We start from the raw sequence: 27,445 nt of genomic DNA on the forward strand, positions 1-27,445 counted from the left end.
CTGAGAATATGTTCCAAAGTAGTCTTTTTCTTTCCCCAACAAGTATAGTATAAGTTTGTGTGGTGATGTTCAAACTGGGGTTTGTGTAGTAGTTCTGTAACTGGACAATGCCAAGACTGCATACTTTAAATAGTTTCTTGTCATCTCAATGGGCATATTGTCATCTAGAAAGAATTAAATTTGGAAACACAGGTTTTCTCAGACCTTTCAAAAGTGCATTTTGTCTTTTAAACTCAACAGAACGAGTTGTATGAGAAACACTGACATATGAAGTTCACACTGCCACAGGTGATCGTTTATACATTTTATGTGTATTTTAGTGTAATAGAAAAAATATTTGTTGGTTTGTCTGCAAACTACTCCCACACAATCAGTTGTGCAACCAAACCAAACTAGATACACAGGTATCTAAAAGGCCCCTAAAGGTTCTTACATATGTAATCATGTTGCCTAGCAACCACTATCAAGCAACGATCCATTAGTAGTGTTTATGCACCTATAACGCCTTATAAAAGAGTTGTATCATTTTAATTTCCTTGATTTAGCCAGGTTTATTTTTATACTCAATGTTGATATTTCTACATTTTACAATTTAGAGTATGAATATTATGTTACATCATTTGGCACATTAATTTATGAAGTAAGGTGTATTGTATTTAAAGATGAGAACAAAAATGTAAAGTTGGATGAATAACTAGATAAATGTATTTAAGGCGTGTGAATTAGTTCAGCCTACAAAAATCACCATTTTTCCAGACGTATTGCCAGTCCCATGCCCAGATATAAGACGTTTTCATCAGAGCATTCGGCATAAAATCGAAATCAATCAAATCATCAAGAATGAGCTTTCCATACCAAATTGGTCATGGTCTGGTTTAACAACAACTGCCTCCAGTGCTGTTAACTATCAGGATGCAAACTGTGGTCCTGTTGGCCAAAGACAAAGGAAGAAGCGAGGCTGAAAGTGTGTTCTGAGCCAGAACAAGAGAAACGAAACGAAAAGAAGAGGCTGGAATATGGAGATGAGACTAGGGGTTTTAAATGCAGGAACCATGACAGGTAAAGGGAGAGAGTTGACTGATATAATGACGAGGAGGAAGGTAGATGTATTGTGTTTGCAAGAGAAAGGCTCTGGGTAGTGAAGAGTTTCCAGATGACTGGAAAAATACAGATGAAGCCGTAAAGGACACTGCCAAAAAGGTATTTGATTCTTTACAGAGGAAAGAAGACAAGGAATTGAGGAAAGTATTCAAAGGAAAAGGTTAGAAAAGATAAAGTCTGATAGGCTGGGAGAGGTAAAAAAGGAAAAAGCTTATAGTGAAACGTGTATGAGGTTGAACACTAAGGAGGGAAAACTTGTATTGATTGGCGAGATGGCTGGAAAGGATGTGCAGCGTGTTGGGGTGGTTACAGATAGAGATGGGAACTAACAAATGAAGGAAGAGTGTTGAAAACAAGGAAGGAGTACTTTGAGAAGCTGATTAATGAGTGAGGACAGCTATGAAGAGATGGAAGGACTGGTGTTCCAGAAGACATACCTGTGGATGTGTGATGGTGTCTACAAGAGAGGTCAGCGGACATTTTAACCAGAATGTTTAACACAATCCTGGAGAGTGAGGAAATGCATACGTATTTGCAACAACACTGATAGAAACAGTGCTGTCTTTACTTCCTGTAGCTGACACAGTGAAGCAAAGAGCTCCTCTCCTCACTAACAACTAAAGAAGTTAACCTTTATGACACTGAACAACACTTTAGGAAGAATTTCAGTCGTCAGTAAACCTCCTGTTTCAACAACACTAAAGTTTTAGACAGTTATCATAAATGTTAACCTGTCTGGCACACACAGTAACATTAGCCACTTAGCAATTATCACTTAGCAGTGAGGGAACCATAGCTGAACTTAGCATACAGTCCAAAGTTTCAAGACCTAAACAGAGCAAATGAAAGGTGAAAGTCTGGAGCAGAGAAGCGGTTTCAGGACTGATGAGTAGCGCTGAGGATGCAAAGAGCTGCAGAGAGAGAGCAGCAGGCAGCAGCAGGCAAGATGATAAAATGTAACTTTTCTATTTTTACAGTAATTTATTAAAATGTGTCACTTATTTTGATGTAGCAAACTGTGTGGTCAGATTTAAAAGTGAGTGCTCTGTTTTTCACAACTTATTTTATTATTATTATTATTATTATTATTATTATTATTATTATTTAAGTATAAGTATAAGTAAAAGCACCCTTTATCCATAATGTATTTGTAACTTTTCCATAATGCTCTTCTACAATAATTACATTATTTAGATGTTAGGTATTGTGCTGTTTGCTGAACCCTTAGTTTATTAGTATGTTCTAAAATATATTTCATCTTCAGGGTCTGCAATGAAATTATCTAAATAATTTGTGAACTGGATAAAACCTCCAAACTAACACCTTTAAACTTGATCTTAATCTAATACCTGTTTCAAAATTGTATGGAGTCCTGGGTATCGCTATCGAGTTTGCAATTGCAGTATCATGACAAGCCTAGTAATAACTACAGAGAGATAAAGTTGATGAGTCATACCATGAAACCGTGGGAATAAGTGGTTGAAGGGAAGGTTAAGGACAGGGGTGATGATCAGTGAGCAGCAGTATGGCTTCATGCTGTGAAAGTACTATAGATGCAACTTTTGCTTTAAGAATTTTGATAGAGAAGGTGAGAGGTTTTTTTTTTGTGTAGATAGGAGCAGATAAGGAGAGCCTGGAGAGGTGGAGGTATGACCTGGAGAGAAGAGGAATGAAGTCAGTAGAAGCAAGACAAAATACATATGTGAGAATGAAAGGGAGACAGGCAGAGTAGTAAAGATGCAAGGAGTAGAGGTAGTGAAGGTGGGTGAGTTTAAATGTCTGTGGCAGACCATTCAAAGCAACAGACAGTGAAAGAGACAAGTGAAGAAGAGGTGGAGAAGAGCTGTCAGGGTTGTTTTCTAACAGAATAAAAGCAGCAAGAGTGAAAGGAAATGTTTACAAGATTGTGGTGAGACCTGCTATGACCTACTGTTTAGGAGAGTGCCTCTTCTTAGCGGATACCCGGCTAGTTGGCACCTGCATACGACATATGCTGCTATGCATCAGCATTATTCCAACTTACAAATCTGTGTTAATCAAGTGACTCAAATATGCGCCCTTATTTGAGGTTAGAAAGGGACTGATAGCAACAACAAATTATAAATCACCTGATTTGACTCAGTTATGTAGCTATGCCAGGCAGTATGTGTGTAGGTGTTATTAATTACACATACAGATAGATATACTGCAGATTTATTATCATACGGCTTTTCCACTGTCATATGCATATTCCATTAACACTGAGAATTATAGACCATGCTGACATATTGATGTTTTTCAACTGCCAGGAAGAAGTGAAAAGGTATCATCGCTACTGCAACCACAGCGGAGGCCAAGCTGTTCAAAAGATAGAAAGGTGAGACCCTGTACAGAAATCTGCCTGTTCTTAAATGAGCAAAAAACCCCAAAGCACACAGTATTCTCCACAATAGGAAAATGCAATGTTGGATTTTAAAACTATCAGAACCATTTTGCCATAACAGCACTTTATTTCACAATTCCAAAAAAATTAGGCAGCTGTGTAAGATGTAAATAAAAAAAATGAATGCATGAATCTGCAAATCTTATAAAGCCATATTTTATTCAAAATTGAACACAGATTTAAAAGAATGTACCATGTACCTTTTAGCATTGATGGTACCTTTCCACATATGCAAGCTGCGACTTTCATAGGCACTTGTGCCCCCCCATACCATCAGAGATGCAGGCATTTGAACTGATTGCTGATAACAAGCTGGTTCTTCTTCTGTATGTACACATGTATTCTTCTTTAAATGTTCCTATGTCGGAATTCTGTCATGACTTCCATGACATAATCATCTGTTTTTAATACAGATCTGCCTGAAGAACCTGAAACTCATTGACATTCCAATATTGACTTTAGGCTGTGTCTCTTGCACATAGAGATTTCTCCAGATTTTTGGAATGTTTTAATAATATCATATAATGCAGATGATGAGATATTCAATCATTGCAAATGCCGAACATTATTCTAAAACAATTCAACAATTTGTGCATGCATGTTTTTGCAGATTAGTGAGCATCTGCCATCTTTAGTTTTGAGAAACTATGGGTCAAATTACTTACCTGTTACGAGTTAGCCTAATTAGTTACATTACCACTTAATTTTCCAACCTTTGTTTGCCCTCATGCCAGCTTTTTGAGGCATTTCCATCAAAGTGGGATATTTTTCTTTAAATGTGGATTTATGACATTTGCAAAACATTGTTTGCTTTTATGTATGTTTTTGAAATTGGGGTTTCACTAGCCTAGTATCTGCAGTAACCCCTGCAGTAACAACTTATCATTTTTTAGATGATTTGCATACACCATGTTCTGTGTTGATGCCAGTATTTATATTTCCAACCTCACAATTATTCTTTATCTGCACTGTTATCGTTGTAGAAGTTGTCCACGTAGGAGTGAGATGGAGGACGACAATAGCCTTCACCGCCGTGATCAACAACAGCACCTAGAGATAAAGGCTGCTGTGTGAGTATCACTTTTGGCTGCTTTATGTATCATTATGATTATTTGTACAATACCCAGTCATAACAATAGATTCTTACAATATGAAAGGCTTTCATTTTGAATGTCATCCATGTTCAGTTCCTTTCAATTCATTCTGTTCTTTGGGGTCATGGACTTGTGGGGTCAAGGGTCACTTTGAAAGCATTAACTCTTGTCAGCTTTCATCTACGCAGTTACACACTTGTAGGTGCGACAGGGAAAAACAGCTCTGGCCTCAGGCTCTCACTTCATTGGAAGCCAAGGATAGAAAAAAAAACTATTTCTCTATAGGATAAAAAAATGTTGACAGATAAGGAAAAAGTGTTTGGATGAACTCAGAGAAAAGTCAATGAAACAGGAATACATGGAAATGGAGAGACTGAAAAAGCAAAGGGAGAAGAAAAAGGAGGAGTGAAGAAAGAAGAAAAGGTAGTGGCTTGGAGCTAGAAGATGTGGTTTAATTCAATTTGTTCCATTTGCCTCAGCTGTCTCTCTGCTCCACTGGAGGTGAATGTGTTTCTCCATCGGGTAATTGATCCTACACTCCATCCTGGAGTCTGCTGTTGAGGTGACTACTGGGATGAAAGTGAGCGGAAAGTGAAAGATGGAGAGAAAGCTGTCTGTAGGTTGGAAACATAGGCTGGGAGAGGACAAGGTAAAAGGAAAACATAGACAAAGTTAAGCAAGAAACTGAGGAGAAAGATGTTTGAGAATGGCCAAGAAGGAGAAGTTGTCTTGGAAATTCAAAGAGCTAAATAAGAAGATGAGTTAAAGAAAGAGAGACAGAAATCTGGTGTGATGCACTCGTTTACTTAATATCTTGCATCTTGGCAATATTCCTTCAGTTTTATGAAGAAACAGAACTGGAAGTGAACTATTTCACTTCCAGTTCTGTGTTCACTGTGTTTGGGCTTTTTTGTTTGTTTGATTTTTTGGTGAGCATTCAAATTTAAGTTAACCTTTATTCATAATGATAGCAAATTAAAAAAAGAAGAAGCAAGAAACCTGTTTTGGCTCAGTCTTACAACTATGCCAGACAGAAAGTATATATACTCACACATATACTGCAAATTCATTATTGTATGCTATCATACAAGAACAAGCCCAGCAGTACTGCAGATGTGCTTAAAGCTCTGCACCAAAGCTGTTAAATTTGATAAAAATTAAGTGATCGGAGATTAAAGAATGAGCTGTGTTACATTTCTTTAATGGGTAATTGTTAGACTTACTTCTTTACGCCTTCTTAGGTATTTCTATGCTCTCCAGCCACTTTGTTAAGTAAACTGAATTACTGCCAATCACGTGATACCAACAAAGGTATTTCGAGGTTGGTTCACCTCCTGAAGTACAAACCATGTATCAGAAAAGGTAATAATGTGATTTGATTTGATTCAGAAAATTTTAAACTACTTCACATTTATCTCAGGTTTATGGTCAGACAAAGAGAAAATAGTGAGCATCTGTTGATGTTAAAGGAGAATAGACAGACTGTGTTGATCTTACAGTAATGCTACAGTAACAAAAATAAGAAATTTTTACAAACAAGGTATCAGAAGAGCATTTGTGAATGCACAGCATATCCAACCTTGAAGCAGATGGGCAGCAGAAGACCACACCGGGTGACACTCCTGTTGGCTAAGAACAGGAAGCTGTGGCTACAATTCACACTAGCTCACAAAAATTGGACAATAGACGACTGGAAAAACGTTCTCTGGACTGACTCTTTCTGCTGCATCAATGAGATAGTAGAGTCATAATTTATGTAACACATGAAAGAAACAATTCAGGTGGGTAGTCCTGGTGTAATAGTGTGGGATATGACATTAAGTTTACTGTACTCAAATTGCCTCCACAGTCACCAGATCTCAATCCAGTACAGGACTTTTTGGATGTGGTAGAATGGGAGATACAAACCATGGATGTAAAGCTGACAAGTTTGTAGCAATTGAACACTATCATGTCAGTATGGACCAAAATGGGGGATGTTTCCAGCTCCTTTGTGAATCTTTGTCATGAAAGAGTCAAGAAAATGTTTAAGACAGATTGGTGTCCGACTCTGCACTAGCCATATATCTAATGAAGTGTCCAATGAATGTTGTTGTCTTTTTTACATTATTTTTCTTATTTTTAAAGTGAGTAAGAAAAAACAACACTTGCTTGCCTTTGGTTATGGCAGCACAACATTGTGTATTTTATGCTCAGCAGCTATCACTCCAACAATCGTTCATCAAACATCCTTGAAGCAAATACTTAACATGGCTTCTAAAAAGTTTCAGCAAAACCATTTCCTTTCACGAGGAACTCCAAAATTTAACACCCTTTTTTAAAAAAAAATGCAAGATGTCTCAATAAATACATTTTGCTGACTTATGTCACCAGGATCCAGCGTGCCTGGCGTGCCACTATGTCCCGTAGAGAGAGCTGGCAAGCACAAGACAAGAACCGAACCAATGATCATTGGAGAGAGACTGTGCCTTCAGAGAGCCTCCAGGAACCTGTGATGACCACCAATATTTCACCGGTGAGACTGCGAAAACAAAATCAGACAGCCATATGGTGTGACATGAGAATGAGCCAAGTGCTCAGAGATGTCTTGAGTGAGTGATCAGCGGTGATCTGTTGTTACAGTAGAGAATGAATAACAAATGGGGGGAGAGGATGCATGGATGGGTAGACTAACAAAGACGAGAGTAAAAAAGAGGGAGCGAGGGAGGGATGTTTACCTCTAGTGTCATTTGGGGGACTGCAGGGGTGTAGGTGGATGGGATGCCAGCTGGCACTGTGCCCAGATCTGTAATTAGCCGTTAATTAGGTAAATTTTCAAAGCTGGTTGATTGATTAATGAAGTGCCTATGCCCTTGTCCTCCCCCATCTTACCCCCACACTCCCCCCAATCTCCTCAGGGAATGTGGGGGAGCATTAAACAATGCTCACAGGGCATGGCAGCCAAACAAAAGCCAGAGAAAAAAAAATAACTGCATAAGCAGCAGCTGATAAACAGCGAGAAGACAAGGAGAAAAGAACAAAGACAGTCAGAAGCAGATGCAGAGATAAGGGGATGATTGCAGAGATGAAAAAAAAAGATGCCTTTAGATCGCCTCAACTTCTAAGTGACACATGCGGACGCAGAGGCGCGCACATTAGTCTGCTGCGCTGATTCCCCAGTCTGTGTCGGCTCTCACAGTTTAGTAATCACACTGAGCCACACACACACACAAGCTACCCGCGCACTCCTGCCCACGTTCTTTGCAGAGACTCAGCACAGGAAAAAAAATGATGTCATGTCTCCGTACTCACTAGTGTGTGTGGGTTGCATTTGTTTCCCACTCTCTTTTTAAGCAGTGTTAGAGGAAGCAAGAATCCCTTAGCAAACAGATGGGCTAGTATCCTGGTGAGACTCAGTGAGTGTGTGCATGTGCTTTGTTTATTAGGTTGTTTGTTCTGGTTGAAAGAGTTTGTTGTTCATTAAACAGCAGCAAAGTGTCTCGCTAATTAGAAACTTGCTGTAACTTAAAAACCAGGATGACAAAGAATCCCCTCTCTTCTTGAAAATCAAGTATGTTACTCTTCACTATTGCAATATATTTAATAAATAAATATATTTTTTTATTTGCAAATTTTATGTTAAAATATGCTGGACTCATGAAAACGATGGACTGTATTATGCTACTTACACTTTAGTCCTATATTATAATAAATTGTTATACAATTAGAGGAGACGTTGAATCGAGTTAAATACTTTTACCTTAATTGTGGCTGTTAATGTTATTTCACATCGACTGAACAATTGAAATACTTGTAATATCACCAAGCAGCCCACACCTATGCACGCTGGGGCTGCTGGTGTACTGTTGTTAAGTAACGCTTAGTCAGTCTTTTCCTCCACTACTTCAAATTGAATGGTGTAAAGTTTACAAAAAAAAATCTTTTGAGATTAAACACTCACTTTTGCTGAGAGTGTTTACTGTGAGTCACTCACTCCCCAATCTGCCTTACCTTTTTCAGTTTGAAGCTCTATTTTGGTGGAGTAATGTTGGACAAGCTGTGCTGAACCTTTGCCCTCTGTACCGCCTTGCCTTGCCTCCTCTTGCACCTCCGCCCACAGCACACTACACTCTTAACTCCATTTTTTTTCTTCCCCTCTCTGTCTTGTCACCACTCTCTCTGCATCTTTTTCTCTCTTGCTTCGCCTGTCCTCATTCAGACTGTATCACTCTGCTGTGGCTCTTGTGGTCGCTGAAGGACAGACATTCATCAGCATAAGGCCAGGGTGCCATACTATGTGTGTGTGTGTTTGTGCATGTATGTTTGTGTGGTTCTTCATGTTGGCTCATGTGGGCTTGAAGGACCTTGCAGCTGGCCTGTAGGGGAGGGGGAGGTTCAAACATACTTCAATATCATAGTTCCATGAAATATGCATGAACACACACACATAGAAGAGACACTGCAGCACTGTGATTTTTCCTTCTTTACTTCTTCCAACATTGGAAAACCTCTAGATTCAAGCTCACCTTCCCAGTACCTCCCAGACCCTCAGCTCTCTCGACCTCCTTGAAACAAGATGTTACATCTCAAGGGGTTTATCCAGATAAAACAAATTTCAAGTACTTGTACTACAGTTGAATATTTCCATTTTATGTTTCTTTTTTTTAAAACTTCTGATTGGCACACAGGCTCACAACTGACTGGTTGCTACACATAGCCCATGCGTCATGTAATGATGACTTCACCTCCACTTAGCCCATACACTTGTATTAATTAAAACATGGACGTTTGAGGATCAGTAAATGAACCTTTCCTGCCAAGGATAGTCAGCTGTTTGTCATGAAACACATCTTTTTTTCTCCAGATGATCCCCCTTGGGGGCACCACACACACACACACACACACACACACACACACACACACACACACACACACACACACACACATTTATATATATATTTTATTCAAAGTTAAAAAAATCTCAGTCTCTGGTTTTCTGCTTCCTGGTCAACTCCACTGACTTCCTTGACCACATGAATTGTCAGGTTCAGAACAACAAACCTTTTTTTTTGTTGAGCTGGCCTGAGTATACTCCATATTAAGCATGCAGTTATCAATCGTTATTTAACTTCCAGAAACAGTACTTAAAACACTGGTGTCCACCAAAGTGCTTAACATGCTGAAGGCAAAACCATACTATTACAAGTCATGTTTCTACCAGCCTTCGGGCTAAACTAACATTCTGTAAGTAGACATATCTGGGCAAATTTGAGAGCTTACCTGGGAATTGATTAGCTTCACTTTTGAATGCTGATGAGGTCGCGTGGAGCAGTGAAAGCAGAGATGCTAATTCAGTGATATATAACAGAACATTATCTGCAAGCTGGAAACAAATTATGTCTCTGTGCTCCCTGCTTTATTTGACCATAATTGTAGACTAGTATTAGGTACCTTGTACAGTTTGTTCTGCATTTCAAATATGCTTTAAAAAGTTTATGTGTACATTTACATTTGAGCATCTATATGTGCTGACTTGATTGCACGATTAGATCCCCATGATTCACAGCAGAGTGTGGCCCTCTGGGATGGTTTGGTGAGGTTCGTTCAGTCGCACAAACCGAAGATCAAAGCCAAAGTGTTGAGATGAGAATGGAGATAAAACGCTTCAGCTCGGTTGCTGTCATTGCAGAGAAAAAGATACAGCTGGTGGGCTGCCTGATGAAATGATTTAAGTGATGTATAGTTAAGAGGGGAATAGGATTGTGAGGAGAAGGATGAAAAAGAATAAAAAGCGCAGAGCTGACTGTATTAAAAAAAAGATAAATTACATAACATCCTCTATAGCTGCATTCAGCTTGTGCGTCCATGGCTGCTTGTCTGCTAACTGTGTTAGTGGACATTGATCTCCTCCTGGCTCTGTGACATGTTTGCACTTTTCCCCTTCCTTTTGTTCAGCCCAGGTGGAGGGAAAGTGTCACTGTAAGCATTTCTGTAGCCTGCGTGGGAGATCACTCTCTCATCTCTCACCGCCAAGAATCCAAAGCAAAGTGACGTCTTCATCTATGCCTCCACCTCTACCCTACTTAATCCCTTTTCCCCACCCTCACTCTATATGTCATCCCTTGCTTTCCCTCCCACTGCCTTTCCATGCACAGTTACACATTCACATTCACAAATGCACCCTATGCCCTCCCCCTGCCGTGCACACACACACACGCGCGCGCACACATCCCTTGGTGTTTCTCCTGACAAATTCTAACAAATGTTTTATTGGTGTCAGTTGGTGTCTCATTTGAATTGAATTTATACACCTCTGCTCCAGAGTTGACATCGATTGGGTTTAACTCATTTAATAGCCATGACATTTGCCTATTAGCTTATTTACTGTCAAAACAGGCCCAGGCTCAGCTGGCTTCCTGAGAGACACTAACTCTTGCATTTGTATCCGTTAGGGAAGAAAATGTGATTGCTTGTGCAAAATATAAACTCAAGAAGAATGTTCAGCCCTGAAATACACACAGAGATGGACTAAAATGAATGTGCTTCATCTACAGTTAGGTGCATAATTTGTTGAGAGTTTTGTAGCTTGCATCTGTACACCACCACAGTGCTTTTTAAATCAAGCAGTCTGCATGTGATTGAAGTGCTGACTTTCCTTTTTAATTACAGCCATATTTATACATCATCCTCCATTTTCTGAGGTTCAAAAGTAATCGGACAAGCTAACATAATTTTAAATGCAAGAAATGTTTTTAGTTCTTGAATAAAAAGGATTTGTAGTCAATGTTTGCCTTAAGTCTAGAAACTATGCATACTTATAAACAATGTGGGTTGCACAGCATGCACAAGACTAAGCTTATAAGTGAAGCTGTGAAATAGCCACTGATTTTGTGAATGCCCAGCGGGAAGCTATCTTAAAAATTCATCTTGGCTATGTGACAGTGAGATAAAATGAGGAGAAGAGAAGGCTAATTTCTCCAAAGGCAGAAAGAGAATGATGGATGACTGAAAATCTGAAAGGATTAGGAGTTAGAAGGTAGATAAGATGCGGCAGATTTTGGAGTGATTATGACGATAATAACTGTGCCTTTGAAGCCTTTATGACTCTACATTTGTGTGGGTTTGAGATCAAGTGTATGCACGGGCACAGATATGTCAGTCAAAGTGTCTGATTCCTTCTTTGTCGCTGTTTCTATGTCTTCATACGAGGTAGATGTTAACTCTTACATCCGTGGACCTGGAAAAGTACTCGTAATTACATGCTCACATCAGCTTGTGTACACACATATAAACACAGCAACAGTCTTCAGTGGCACATTAAAGCCCTTCCAAAACAAATCAATGAAAGCTGTTACACAAATGAGGAAAAAGATGACAAATGAACAAGAGACAGGCAGCAAAATGGATGTCGATCCAGAAGTAGGAGAAAAACGCTAAGTATCGTGAGGGAAAAGGGAGTCCTCACTTTTTATTTTTGCATTTCCTTTTTTTGTGAGCACATGGTCTTGAATCGCTTGATTGGATATTTAAAGCAGGCTGTGTGCAGCATTTAGATGAGAGCAATGGTTTACAGCTGGTGTATAGCTATTTGATTAGATGCTGTAGCTCACTGCAAATGCCCCACAAGCTTCTAATTGGTTATTTATCTAGAAAACATGCCATTTAGCTGACATTACTTAAACTAAACAAGCATATAGTGGCATGCGTGCTCACATGTAGTCACGTACAGACAGAGATGTGGCACACACACATACGCACGCACATATATATACTATAGCACAACATAAATCCGCTGAAAGCATCTCCAAACCATCTGCAGCAGTAATAACAATCTGGTACCTAAGGCTATATGCTCTACTGTTCATTTCAGCACACTTCTCTTTGCACTCACACCTTTTCTCCGATTGCTCTTTCCCCCCCTCTATTGCAGGTCCCAGTTTTTTTTCCCATCATGCATTCATTCTCTCTCTTTCACTTTGTTTTCTCACTCTTGCTTACGCTCTTTCTCTTAAGCATGATGTTTTGTCCCCCTCTTTTGTCCCACTCTTTAGCCTATCACATACGCTGATAGGCTCAGTTCTCAAGGCCAATGAGTCTTCCATAACGAGATCCCCTGAGGAGAGAAGAGTAGTGTAAAGAGCAGCGGGGACAGCAAATGGGAGGGGTAGAGCTGGGGTTTGATCTCCTTTCTGACCTGCACAAATAGTGCAGCCTCTAACTAACCTTTCACTACCACTTCTCTTTCTCTCAGTCTCCCTTAACCCACCATTTACGTGTTCCACTCCCCTCTGTTCAGGAGCCATCTATCATTACTGTCCATTGACCCGATCAGATGCATTATAATCTTCTTCTGACAGCACTCCTGCTGTGTTTGCAATACACTGCACAGCGAGAACGGCTGAGGAGAAGTGCAGACAGTTGTCCTTACAGAGGAGAGGGAGTCTGGGGTAAAAATCAAATGGGTGCATATCTAAAAGTGAGACAAAACGTTCTTAGGAAAAAAGGAGCTTTTACAAACACTTATCCACCCATGTTCTGGAGTTTGTCACAAAACTGATTCTTTAAAGATTGATTTTCTGCTTTCAATAATAATCTCTCTCCTGTTATTTGAGTTCACTACAGATTACCCACAGTCCTTATTTCATCGACCAAGAAAGTCAAGCAGAAAGGAATGATGTGCCAGTCAATGACTGTTAAACTAGAGTTACCTCCCTGATATCATAAAGTCCGGGCTGTGGCAGCTAGCTGCTGTTTGCCTCATTAGTATGTGCGCTAACAGAGTGGCAAGCTGCTCATCCTTCCTCCGACAGCGTTTTAGCAGTTTAAGCGGGAGTTCAATAAAAGTTACTCTTAATGAAATGCTCTCTGGCCATTTAAGGAGACATGGTCTCTGGCAATTTTGTAGTGGTTGTCTTTACACAATCTGTGTACTTTAATTGACTTTTGGCGTATTTGTCAAGGCGCACCTTTCAAAAGAAGTATACAAATGAGCGGCAACCAGCGTAGTCTTGTGTCAGCACGGCATGATGGATATGTTGTAATCATAGAACATATCCATCATGCTCCCTGCTTTATACCTAAACACAATTGGTTTAGCTATAAATGTAAAATGTGTAATTTTATTTCTGTATTGCCAGAGTTAAACTTAAATTGCAGGAGATTTTTTTTGAAGAACTCCTCAAAAGCTTCTCATTCTCCACTTTCTTGCTTCAGGGCTCAGTTGATTCTGTGTCAGTGTTTTCGAGACAAGATAACATACTGAAAAATGTGAGATCTATGGTAGCTTCTGCAGAGTTAAGAGTTACTCATTCATCCGGTATTGTAACATTGACACTCGTGACAACACACGAATAATATCATAAAAATGTGGCTGGGTGTGTGAAGCTCGCTCAGGTACGCTCAGGCGATGTCCTCTGTGTGAGTTTCTGACAGCTCAGTCTGCCCTTTCTCGTGTTTTTTGATCAGAGAGTTAGGAATGAAGGGGCAAGGCGTTGCCCTTTTGTTTGATGCATACATTATGCACCAATAGTTTTCACTGCATCACAAATAAATAAATAAAGCAGCACATTAAAGAAGTCAAAGATCTAAGATTCCTCTGGATCAAACACCTTTTTCTTATGCAGACCATGTGTACGAGTTGATGAATATAAAGTGCTTTAATGTTGTCGGGCTGTAAGCATGCTATTGTTAGGTCAGAAATCTTCTCAGCAAAGAGACTCTGCTTTGAAGTTTTGCATTTGTCTATAATAGTTTATTAAATCTTTGAAGCTTCTGTGAAGACGCTTGTGTTTGCATATGCATTCATACTAACTGTACTGAATAGAGCTGTGTGTATGTGTGGACCGGATCCATACATACATGTGTATGTGCATGTGTATAATGTGCACTCACATACAGAGCACCTGTCTAGTTTCCCCTGTAGCAGTTTAAACATGGGCCAAATGTGTCCTCACAGTCTTCTAGCGTCACCATGGTAACAGTGAACTTGCTCAGAATGTCCTTATTTACTTATGCAAATGACTTCCTGCAGCCCTCCAGCCTGTCAATCAAGATTGCAAGCATATTGGAAAAAATATAGTTAGAAAGGTGAGAACTTTCAGTCTTTGCTACAAACTTATGTAACCCTCACTTAGCTCCAGTTTGTATAAATCAGTGCCTCCATATTTTTTTGTCTTCTAATGCTGTGGTAAATCTCATATTACCTAACGGACCCTTTGTTGGGTTTCAAGTTGAAGCTTTTCTCTCATTTATCCATTTGCATTTATCCTTTAATCCATCCTGTTCTTTGTTGTGTTTCCTAATGCTGCTTCTTAATGCTACTTAATTGTTAACTGTCTGTGCCAGTTTCATGCTGATTCATCTGCATTATGTAATTTGTTTGCAAGATACAAATAGTGGGAATGTTTTGTGAAATTAAAATTGTCTGTCCCGAGCCAGACTAGCTTGCTTATATACTTTTTCCAATACTTTGCACAAGCTACCAAATATCTTTCCGCTCTCGTTCCCTTTTTTGTCTGTCCTTAGCTTTCGCCCTCCTTGAGGTTTTGCTTTATTCTCTTCTTCTTGTGACTTCTTCCAGCTGCTTCGTCTTTTGCTTTTATTTTTCCATCTGCATTTTGCTCACTAACCCACTATCCTTTGAAATAAGAGAAAGGAGAGTCATTCTGATTCTTTAAAGTGCCAATTACTCCTTTTATATATGATCTTCTGAAATAATCATATTTCTTGAGCATTTCTTTAACAATATTTATTTGTTAAAATGATTTTTTTTTAAATGCTGTATTATGTTCAAGGCAATACTAGTATAAGCTACTTAAAATCTGACATGAGATGATTTCCAAGTCAGGTGACAGACTGCCCTTTTTGGTTTGGGAATGAAGCGCTGCCCCAAATGAAGGAATTAAACAATGTGGTGCCAGGTGAGGCAGACAGCTGAGGTGTGTAAGCCCGATATCTGAAACGGTCAACTAATTTTAGAATTGGGCAGAATTGCCAGATCACTTAATGTCCAGCTGAGTGGGGTCACTGCATGTGATTTATCACCTCAGTCGTCAACAACCAGACGCTCAGATTATGAGATGGATTTGTGGTATGTCTGAAATGTTAATTGGCTGACTGTAAGCTTGAGCAGTTCAGCAGTCCAATTTTCTGCTTTCAAAAGATCTCTTATTACGCTGGTCAACAATTTTTCAGACGTTATCTGCTTGAGAGGTAGAGAGGTGAGCTATTTTTTTAAAAAGATTTTGAGGTGCTCAAATATGACAGTTAAAATAGACGATTGGCTACCATTTCCAAGATATCAAAGTTTTTATTTTAACACTTGTGTTTGTTAAATAGTTGAGTTTTAATTCTGAATTGTTAACTTTTTTATTTGTTTATGGTCAATTCATATGATAATATTTAATCTTTCTTCATTGTGTAACAGTTTAAAAGAGATATATAGACACACGGAGAGATAAGAGTTAATATGAAACACATATACATCATATTTAATGGAAAGCACAGCAGAGCTATTTCAGTTCACAAAAAAACTGGCCTGAAATTATTTAGAGCCCAGCAAGCCCAACCGGGGAGGTCAAGATGTTGTGTCAAGGTGGCATGTTGTGACTTGTGATTTATGTCTGTGGATATCTCCACAAGCAAACTTATTTTATTTGGTAATGTAGTGCACCAGAACAGGAAATGCAAAGGTTATCTGCCTTTTGGTGGTGCAAGTCACGTTATTTTAACAGCATAGTGTGAAAGAAAATGACAAATATTACTTGTGAGACACATACTTATTTAACATTTTGACAGTACAGTGCCATGAAAAACCGTTTTCCCTCTCCATGATATATTTGTTTTTTTGCACACTTACGGTTTTTAAGTCATTAAACTTTCAATATTAGACGAAGATAACCCAAGCAAATACAAAATGCATATTTTGAATGATGATTTTATTTATTATGGGGGAAAAAAACGTAGACTAGTGTAAGCTGATAGCTTGTTCTAATCTTACTCAGTTTTTACATGTTGTGGTTCAACATGAGAAAAGCCGTGATATGAAACTGAGTTTCAGGACAGATGTCGTCTGCTCGTTGTGAGTGTGTTAGACTTCATTTCATTACCTTTTTCTGGCTTTCCATTTATATTAGAAATATACAAAGTAACATTACCATCTTATCTTTCCAGCCAGCATTTGTGAGGACATAGATGACATAAATAAAGGCTGTTCATCAGTAGATAAAACCTGCCAGAGTTTCTGTGCAGTGTGAGTTCCGTAGTCATTGATAGTCATTTGATTGTACAGTCAGTGACAGTTTCTAGACCTCTGCAAATAACTCCTTCCATATCTGATCACAGTCACTGTGTCAGCATTTCAGGCCTGTCCAACAGGGATGAGATCCTCAGGCAAACCTAAAACAACATAGAGCAAGTCTTTGTATCCCTTTGCAGACTGATCTAGAGGAGGTGGCTAGGGACATGTCCACTGCTTTGGTGACCACCAAACCAGCAGAAAATGAATCACACTGTGAAATAACAACATGGATTTTTTTTTAATGACTTGGGAGAAAGATCCTTGACATTTTGGGTTCTTTGACTGGATGATTGCCACCGGTGGTTGTAAGTATGTTATCGATTTCTCGAAGCGGAACCAGGTATCCTCTTTGTGGAGCAGTTTCACAAAGCTTGTTTGGTGATAGCAAAAACGAGACACTCTGGGTCTATAGCTGTGTGTGTGGCTAATGACTATTCATGAGTTACTGTTCAGTCTGTGTGATCGTCATGGTGTGGTATGTGTGGAGAGAGGAAGAGAGGTTTACTGTTTACAGTTTTAACATTTACTGTGAGAATGAGCTCATGTTTCTCCCCCTGCTGTCATTTAGCAGATGCTGTTTCTTGTCAACAGTGAACAGAGAGATGAGCAGAATTAGTATCAAACCCACGATACTAAGACAATAATGTAAGTGGCAGAAAGACAGTAAACAAACACTGACAGAAGAGAGACAATGGCATCTGCTCTAACTGAGCTGCAGAGTGAGTGAAACCTCACGTCTCTGATGTACAAAAGATCCTTGTTTTTTAATTATATATGTATTTTTTAAAGTTAAACTTTATTTTCATTTCATATTTTTCCATTTTCTTTTATTTAATAAGAAGCCTATTATTGCACATGTATCATGGCCATATAAAATATAACGTCTCATTTCCTTTTTTTCTAGCCAGCTACAACCTGTGTGGTTTCATTGTTATTAACCCAGAGTTTGTCATAATTATGTAATGTATATTTTGACATTTACAGAGCAGGCCTATTATAAACATATATATACATATATATATAATCAGTCACACCCCGAGCGCTCACTTTTCTCAGGATCTGTTGTGTATAGTAAGCAAGGCGTGTGTGTGTGTGTGTGTGTGTGTGTGTGTGTGTGTGTGTGTGTGTGAGAGAGAGAGAGAGAGAGAGAGAAAGTGAGAGTAAGTTAATTTCATGCAGTGTTACCTCATTTTGTAGCATAAAAATTAGGATGATACATCATTATTACATATTCAGTGAGAAGCTAGCTTACATGCATAAGAGGTTGTCTGAGGGATGAAGAGATAAAAACCTTTGGTGATAAATTGATTTTTATGCAGTTTTCAGGGAGAAAAATGTTTCAAAGATAAAAATATTTTTCAATTTCTGGCCACAAAGAACTCTTTAAATTGGTTAAGTTGTTACCCTTATACCACGTAGCAGTCTTGAGATTGCATTTTGAGTATCCGGCGGATCCTCTGGAGGAGTTTTATTTGACACCCCCCCCCCCCCCCCCATTATATTGTTTACTCCTTTAACTAAGTCAGTGTTTAGTCATTCCTGCTGATGATGAAAATGACTTTATAGTAAATCAGTGTAAAGTAAAAGGAAGACAGAAGGATGACAGCTAGCTGCATTTAAAAGCACTGTTACTTCTTATTACACTCACACACTCATATAAATAGTCATTATCTTTTAGCTTCATTGTTTTTTTTTTTGTTTCATTTACTCAAAAACTGCATTTTAGTGCAAAACAACACATTATTTTTTTGTAAAAGTGACATCTGCACTTCCAAAATGAAATAACAAATTTAATGCATGAGTAGCCCAAGGCTATTGAAAATGATTAAAGATTTGCAAAACTATTATGTGAAGAGCATGAGATGATGTTTCTTTTTGTGTGCTTTTCCAGCTCTATTTCACATTGTGACTTTTGTAACTTTCATTTCTTTTGCTCTTATACTCTCTTTTATATTTTACTCTGTCATTTTTCTTTTCTCTCTCCAGATTTCAGCCAAAAAGTATGAGACCTTATTAAATCATTTCTGGTGCCTTGTGCACCTTCCGCAGTGGCAATGCTGGACAAGGTCAGAATACTGATAAATGGAGCACACGTGTACTCGGGCAGCCAGACATTTTTTATTTCAGGCCATACAGCTCAGATAGTGTGAGGGAAGCAGATCGGTGATTTCATGTGTTGAAATAGATTCTGAAATTCAGCGCTGCCCCGCCTGCACAAACCCAAGCATTTATTAACTCCTCGTTAACCTTCAATGAGGAGTGTCTTTCTTGCTTGTGGTACAATAAAGCATCCAGTATCTATCTCTTAGATGTCTTTAATGTCACCTCTGTATTTTCTGCTCTGTCTGACACAAAGAGGACAAACATTGCACACTGAAGCAGAAGCCCCACAATGCTTCACCACCTTAAATGAGAATGATGCTTCCAGATAAGCTCTGAAAGCCGCAGAGACATAAAAGATACAAAACTGGTTCTATAAATAGTAGCAGTCTGCACAGATCCTCAAAGCAGTAGTTTTTTCGGGGAGGAAATATTTTTTTCACTTGCTTATTTTACCACAAAGACTGGAAGCTGCTTCCCTGGCTCTGCCAGAAAGTCTACCTGCCGAAACCTCTAAAGCTCACTAAAGCCTTTCTCACACATGGCTCAACATAGCTAGTTTTGTGAATCGGTTAAAGTGACAGCCTTTTGTCATTCAGACTGAGGTCACCTTTACATCCTTGTTCCTCAGTGCTTCATTTATACACAATTCAAAAGGCATGTAGACTCTTGAAAATGTTTTCACTTTCATATTTTTGCTTAAAGGTACTGCCGTATATGCGAGCGCTGACCCTTCCCATCGCCTACAGGCTACAAGAGAGCTCTCTTTTGGGTTGGGTTGAGATAAAATGTTATTAACGTCATATAATTGTTGTTTAAGGCATGCCCCAGAGTTATCCTGTTCTTTGCAAGCTAAACAAAGCATAAGACAGTCATATATTTGTGCCTGCTTATTTGTATCGCTGCTACATGCAGCTCTGAATTGTGCCATGCTGAAAATGAATATGGCTGAGCGTGTATTGCCTGATTACCATCGCAAAGGGATCACATTGCTCATTCATACAAGAAAGGTGCCGACAGCCATATGTAAAGGAATTATTGCCAGAGAAGGTATTAATAACACATTATTATATGTTATACCTTTTTATTTAATTCATACAAAAACCTTGAATGTCTTCATTCAAGAAATCATAAAAGTCATTTAAAAGCATTCAAGGATATAAATATCAAAACACACCATTAAAATAGCACGATTCATTTTACCGTTACACCTCACTGTGTAGCCAAATGCACTTGAGCGAAATCAAGATAATTCAGCAGCCTGTTAGAAGTAGGTTGGCTGTATCAGTGACAGCAGGGCTGGTGCCTGTAGTAGCATGTGTAGAGGCTATGTAATGGTTATATTTAGCATCTCATCTCCCAGACGGTTCTCTGAGCACACAGTCGACTGGCACAGCAGCCTATTCTGGTGAGAACTGTGAACACTGGGAACAGTTAATGCCGTTCTGGCCCAGACAAAGCGATATCGTCGGGAGTAATCTTTTTTTTTTTTTTTTTTTTGGACAAAAGTTTTGCTACACATTTCTTGCCTCTGTGTGAATGATGAGTTTTCCAGCATCTATCAGTTCTCAAGCCTCACTTCTAATACAGATACTGATTTCCCTCTTTTCTGTAACTTTTGAATTCCTGTGTCTGTGTGTGTGTGTGTGTGTGTGTGTGTGTGTGTGTGTGTGTGTGTGTGTGTGTGTGTGTGTAGTTTTTCCCTCTCTCACCTGTATTCTCTTTTTTACCTTCTTTCATTCACTCCCAAAGCTCGTTTCCCTCAGTAATCTTCCTGCCAGAATGAGAGTTGGAAAGCAGGCTTGTGTTTTTTGTGACAGAGTGTGTGATGTTCCTTGTGATCCCTCCCAGTGTTTGAAGCTGCATTACATTAGACTTTCCATCCTGCCTGCAAATCCTGACTTTCATAGTATTCGTATGTAAGCAGGAAAATGGGTGAACTGAGGCATTGATTGCCCCCCCCCCCCCCCCCCCAATATATTCTGTATAAACATGAGAAACATTCACATGCACTGCACAGAACGAAAATTTACTTGCACATACTTGCAGGTTTGCACACAAGCACAAAACTCGTATCTGAATGCACGAATGCTGCAGACTTTTTGAGTTACAGGTATGCACACAGGATACAAGCTGACATCTGTACATCCTGCTGCTGCTGTTTGCTGCTGAAACACTGGGGCTTACTCCTCTGCATTATAGATGAGGAAGCTGTGAACAGCTTGTTTGCTTTCTAAATTAAGTTTTTCTCTCCTCTCTTCCTCTGCTTCTGTCTCTCCCTGGGTTGCTGCTCCTTTTGCTTTTTACACCCTGAGATGAGCCAAAGCCTCTGCGTGCCAGGGTGTTTTGCTGTTTTCCTGCATTTTTGTAAACGTGTAAGCAGCCTCTCTGCTAACAATGGGTATGAGAAGGTCTCATCTTTAATGTATGTTGCCCTGTGTATAGAAAAGTAACACCCTCGGAGCCAGAGACTTCCCTGCTGGCTAGCCTGTAGTGGATTGGAACTAAGCACATACTCACAAACATTCGTACAGCCATCTATTAGCTATATCCGTTTTAACCCATGGAGGGTAACAGAGCAGCTTGATGGTCAACTATTAACCATAGCCAATTAACCTAAGATGCATGTCTTTGAGCTGTGGGAGGAAGTTGGAGCTCCTTCAGGAAATCTGCAGAGCCACAGGGAGAACATGCAAATTGCACTCAGAAAGACCTCAGCAGACCAGCAAGATGTAGCCCAGAACCTGTGAGTGAGGCAACAAGCTCAGCACAGCTGTGCATTCCCACTGCACAGAGCTATAATTCTCCTGTACAATGCAAGAGAGGGTCAAGTGTGATCTCTCTCTGACTCTTTTTCTCTCTATATGAGTTTTTCCTACATTTCCTACAATTAGAATGCACTAAATAAGGGTTCAAAAATGTAGAGCATCCTAAAGTCAGCAGAGAAACTGAAGTCATTTTATTTGAATATAATGTAAACAACTGCTTCAGCTGTTTGCAGTGGTCTGTCTGGAGTCACTTGTTTCTGATACTTTTGAAGTCTTCTTCCCTTGCATCCTCTTTTGTCACATCAGCCCTCTCTCCCTTTCCCATAGTCTCTACATTTAAAGTCCTTACTCTCAACTCCACACTACAGCCTTTCATTCTCTCTTACTGGCCTCTGAAAACACCTCACCTCTTCCTCTGTCTTTAGCTATCAGAGATAGAGGAGGAACATTTCCATCAGCACTCATCCAGTATAGAAATCTTACTGATGATCTGCATGTTAGTTTTCCTGACACTACACTCCCCATTTATCCGGGCTCGATCTCTTTGCCATAACAAACATGTGCCTTGTGTGCTCGCTAGTTGCTTTGCACTTCATCTAAACACATTAGCTCCATCCAAGAACCATATATAAAAAAACATTGAATCCCAGCTTAAAGAATCACTCATAACATCCATGGACAACATTACACCCACACTTTAAAGCTACAGTACCAGTCAGAAAGTTGGACACTCGTACTTATATCCAAATGTATTCAAGTCTGCTTTTCATCGTCTTTTTTTCTATTTTTCTCTATTTCTCTGTTATTGCTATATTAGATGGCAATCAGATTCATTTAAAACATGAATTGGGTAAACAGAAAACTTTCTTTTTGTACACTCTGTTCGGATTATTTCAGAAAAACTGAATATTGCATAGAATATAATGAACTAACAAAATTAGACCTAAAAACTGCAGAGCTATTCCAGTGACATTTATTAGCGGTAAATCAAATGTTAGACTATATGCTGTTCCACTCTATTATCTGTTTTACTTAGTAATAATAAGTAATAACACTTTCCTGGAAAGTTGGCATTTATACTTCTCTCCTGTTGTCAAACAAATTCATTCTAAATGGCAGGATTACCTTAAATTATGCCTGCGATTGTGAGTTTCATAAAAAGAATATTGTAGCTGAAATGATATTCAGACTATGTTCAGTGAGTCGCATCTTTCATTTCAACCACAAACCGCAAACAGATGCCCACTGTGACTAATGGGATACTATCTGATTTCTTAGATACTGTGGCATAAACAAAGCTCTGACGCACAAAAAAGAGATTAGGAGTGTCTGTCTTTCTATCTATCAGCCTTCCTGTCTCTTGAGCCTGTCTCTGTCTCACTGTGGTTTCTGTTCAGCTCTTACTGGGGTCTAGGTGGGCGGATCAGAAGTTCTAGCACTTCTGTACAACCTTTCGCCAGGCTGTCTTTCCATCCTTCTCTGGTTTAATTTTCTCTGTTCAGACTTTGACTGAGCTCGGTCAGAGGCTATTGATTCACAGAGAGACAAAAAGGAAGGTCAATGAAAGGCAGCAGAGTTGCTTGAGAGTTGATGGGAACTATGAGCATGCACACACACACACACACACCTGCTGTGCTTTTCCAAGAATGGCTTGATTTGTGTTTGCTTGTACTACACATACAAGCACAAATGAAAGCATTGCCTCTTCTTAGATGGATGGCAGTGATTGTGCTGTGCATGCCTCTGGATATATCTCTATCATCAACAGACTTCAACATGAGGTAGAGCTCTAACCTTGCCTGCTCATGTGTTCACCCAAAACAGAGCGAGAGAGTGAGGGAGGGAGAGAGAGGCATAAAATGAGATCCAGTAAACATTATAATTGTGTGTGATATCGCTCTCTTGGAGCATTCTCTTGTTCCCTAATCTGTTCACATGCCAGGCACCTGGACTTCCCTGAATGTCAAGGGGAAATGGCTTATCAGCCCCCCCATCCATTTCTTTTTCTCCCCGTCTCACTCTCATTCCTCTGTCCAGGCAGTCTGTCTGTGTGGCTCCCAGAGGGAGGCTACCCAGAGGTCAGACTTCCCTCTTCACCTTTTCAGTTCCTCTCCAACTTTTTGTCCAGCCTGCCCAGTGGGACGGAGGGTCGCTGGCTGACATTTATCTCCATGGATATGGAGTATGCTCTCAGAATGGGAAATGGGTTTTTCTCCTGCAAGGCAAGAGCCTAGAGAGAAGTATATTTTCATTGGTGTCATTTGGTAAAGAGATGGAGCGTGGACAAAAGGAGAACTCATTTGATTTTGATGTGCATCCAAATTGCTGCTGAAGAATTGGCTTTGCTGAAGCACCGCGCTCTCTGAGTGATCTGACTTCATGTTTTCAGTGTGTATGTGCGCAAATTATGTTTCTTTGATGCTCCATGGAATTACTGTAGCTTGTTTGCTAATGGTGAAAGCTTCAGTTACTGTAGGTGCTTAGTCCATTCAGCTGGGTGATACATGTCAAAGTGATATCCACATGAATGCCAGGACCACAAATTTCCAAGCACACGTAATGAAATAACCAGTGTAATTGAGTTCACCTGTCCGTAGTGTCATCTTTTTTTTTTTTTTTTTACCAGCGTTAACGTCATGCTTATGCACAGACAGTTATCTTCAGGGTGTAGTTTTGATGTAGCTAGCTAAAAGCTGCTACAGTTTCATTCAAAGTTCTTTCAGGAAAAACTAAAAAATTCATGTTTGACAAAAGTAATCTTTGCAGTAGCTTTTCATGATTTTGATCAGCAGAAATTCCTCTGTTGTTGGAGACAGAAGTGTTGAATTGTCAGCTTTTTAACTGGGTAACGTGAATCTGACATCTTGGTTTAATGGTTTTTGTCAAATGCTGTTAGTGGATCAAAAATCATTTTTCACACTTAAAGGCCAATTCATGCTTTTCATGTTGGTGTGTCTGTTGGATTGTGATTCATTGAGGGATTTCAAGTGTCTCTACACACTATGATGAGCCCTATTTGTTAGCTGACTTGTTTGTCAGCACATACAAATGGTGTTTAGTAGCATAGGCAGTGGCAGTTGTTTGTTGTTGGTAATAAACTACATCAGTATGACTACTTAAAATATGTTTCAAGATGTCTAGAAATGAGAATATAAATCGAACTGAGGGGATATCCTCTATTTTCTTCTGGTTATTCGATTAGAAGGGAACTAGAATGGATTCAAACCTCGAACCTTCTTGCTGTGAGGACACAGCGCTATCCACTGCACCACCACATCGTCAGAAACATTATTAATAGGCCCATTTGTCACTCAGTGCAACTTGTCAGAATCAGCACCAACAATTCTATACATCTGTAACTTAATTGTAGATATCTATAATGAAAGCTTATAGAAAAGAATGGCAGCTATGTCACCATGATATAGCAAACATAAAAGCAGCAAATCATCACTTTCTGACAAGCTGATATTTTCTTGAAGGAACAGACAACATATTTAATTTTTACTTGAAAAAAATTACAAGGAAGCAGAAGAGACGAACCTCTCATGTGGTGACATATTGTTTGCACTGCTGAATGCTGTAATTTAATTTTTCACAGTGATAGTGTCTTCAAACAGTTACAAAGTTAACACGTTTGAAAAGGGCCTGCTTTGCTCATTAGCAGCTGGGAATGGATCTTCTCACAGCAGGGAGAAGATGAGGGTCTGCCAGATGTAGATTTTGATTATTTGACCTGAGCTCTTCTAGGACTTAGAGGCACTTTGTAAGGCTACGTCCATCGTTTTCTCTCCGTTTTGGCCTCCCGTCCACACTGAGACGCTCATTTTCGTTTTCGCTCATGGAAAACGCTGCGTTTTCAAAACGCTCTTGAAAACGCATACATTTGAAAACAGTGCTTTCGCGTTGCAGTGTGGACAGCGAAAACGCAGACTTTCTAAAACGATGATGCACGTCATATGTCATATGATGCAGTCATGTGACCAATTAAACTAAGATAGCGGAGGGCATTATACAGCAGTTATTTTGTATGCTCTCAATTTTGACAGCCCTATTAAAGATTAATATCAGTCTTTACATGCTCCAAATTCTTTAACTCTAACTCGCTTTTGCAACTTTGTACTTTTGTGTTACTCGCAGCAACAACTCCACCTCATTGTTAGTCCATTTAAAAAACTCGGTGCTTTTCCTCAACATTTTGCTGTTACGTTTTAAAGAACCGGAAAGTAAATAAGTGACAGACTAAATGAGGCAGGTCGAATCTTCTTGCGATTCACGCATGCACAGGACTGGAACGTAAGCGTTTTCGGCCGTTTCAATGTGGACGCACAACTCTGTGAAAACGACTGAAAACGCTAGTGTAGATGCGGAGCGTTTTCAGACGAAAACAACGTTTTCGAATCTATCCGGGCTAGTGTGGACGTAGCCTAAATGAGTTGCTGGTGTTGGAGGTAATCTTTCAGAGTATCACTGTGTTTCTATAAATGTGAGTTGTACAAAAAAAGGTGCCTGTTTACTGGTCGTCTTTTCTTTGTGTGCCTGTGTGTGTTAGTATTTTTAGACATGTGGTGCAGAACACAGTGGTAAAACAATTACAGTTCATCATCTAGAGCTTATCCATTGTACTGCTGCAGATGGTAAAGCTGCAGATATGGCGTTTAACATCTACAAAACACATGTGAATTCAGCACGGTCCCCTCCCTTTTTCTACAGGATTGTATTGTTGGCTAATTGAGATTCTATACCAACCTCAGCTCTGTGTGCATTGCTTTTATCAGTGGACTTTCATCTCACCCCGCTTCATCCTCCATCCTCCCGCCTCGACCGAGCAGTCAGATATCACAGCCTGCCCCTGAGCCCTGAGCCCCGCAAGCTGCCGGGGTGGCCAGCTGCTCCCTCCGGCTCTCTAACACCACTAATTGAACCATTTCACTACTGACGATGAGTTGTATGCACAGCAGTATGGGACAAAAGCTTCAACAGGTTTTTATGTGCATTACAGTTCTCGTGTGCAAGCAGGTGTGAACGTACAATCACAGTAGAAAGGGTAGATCAGAGCGACGTTGTTAAGGCTTTGTTTACAATGGAGATAGTCAGAATGGGTTTATCGGGTAGTAAATCAGCAGGCAGCTTGTGTCTGGGGAGCTTTTAATTAGATTTGTCCAATTTTCTCACTTGCACCGACTCCCGTACATGTTCTTTCCTTTTGAATCTCTCGATCTCTTATCGTTCTCATTCACTGCATGACACACTCGCACCTCTTTCATGTGTTACTTGTGCTATGAATGTGTAAATATGGCAGGTGCATAAACACTGACAGTTTAAAGGCGGTTGGTTAAAGAGACTGATATGTAAAACGGGTCACGTCGACTAGGACGTGTTCGTATCGCTGAGCGCATAGATCCGTGTGTGTGGGTGTGTGTGTGTATGAATATCTGCTGACATAGGCTATGTGCCCTCCAGCAGTTCTCTTTGCTTACCCAACTCTTATTAAAGCAGTAAATACGGCCAGGACATAAATTTGACGTCATGATTTAATTCCACTCTCTCACGCCCTCTCTCTACACTCCCTCTCTCTCATTCGCTCCGTCTGTCTCTCTCTCTCTTTCTTTCTGTTTGTGTGTATGCGGGCATGCTGATGCTCGTTAATATAGCTTTAATGCTGCCTTCTAATTACAAGAAGCCA

At 39.7% G+C, this 27,445-nt stretch overlaps 1 protein-coding gene across 1 annotated transcript in view; it reads left to right on the forward strand.

Annotated features, from left to right (window-relative positions):
* The window catches only part of schip1 (schwannomin interacting protein 1), a 225,294-nt gene that overhangs the window by 5,055 nt on the left and 192,794 nt on the right, over positions 1-27,445 (forward strand). The window contains exons 3-5 of the mRNA XM_040009278.1: positions 3,390-3,457; positions 4,507-4,593; positions 6,991-7,132. Of these exons, the coding sequence (XP_039865212.1) occupies positions 3,390-3,457; positions 4,507-4,593; positions 6,991-7,132 (297 nt within the window). The remainder of the gene's footprint in view (positions 1-3,389; positions 3,458-4,506; positions 4,594-6,990; positions 7,133-27,445) is intronic.

This window comes from Simochromis diagramma, unplaced genomic scaffold (assembly GCF_900408965.1).
Source record: "Simochromis diagramma unplaced genomic scaffold, fSimDia1.1 OVJJ01000344.1, whole genome shotgun sequence".
Lineage (NCBI taxonomy): Eukaryota > Metazoa > Chordata > Actinopteri > Cichliformes > Cichlidae > Simochromis > Simochromis diagramma.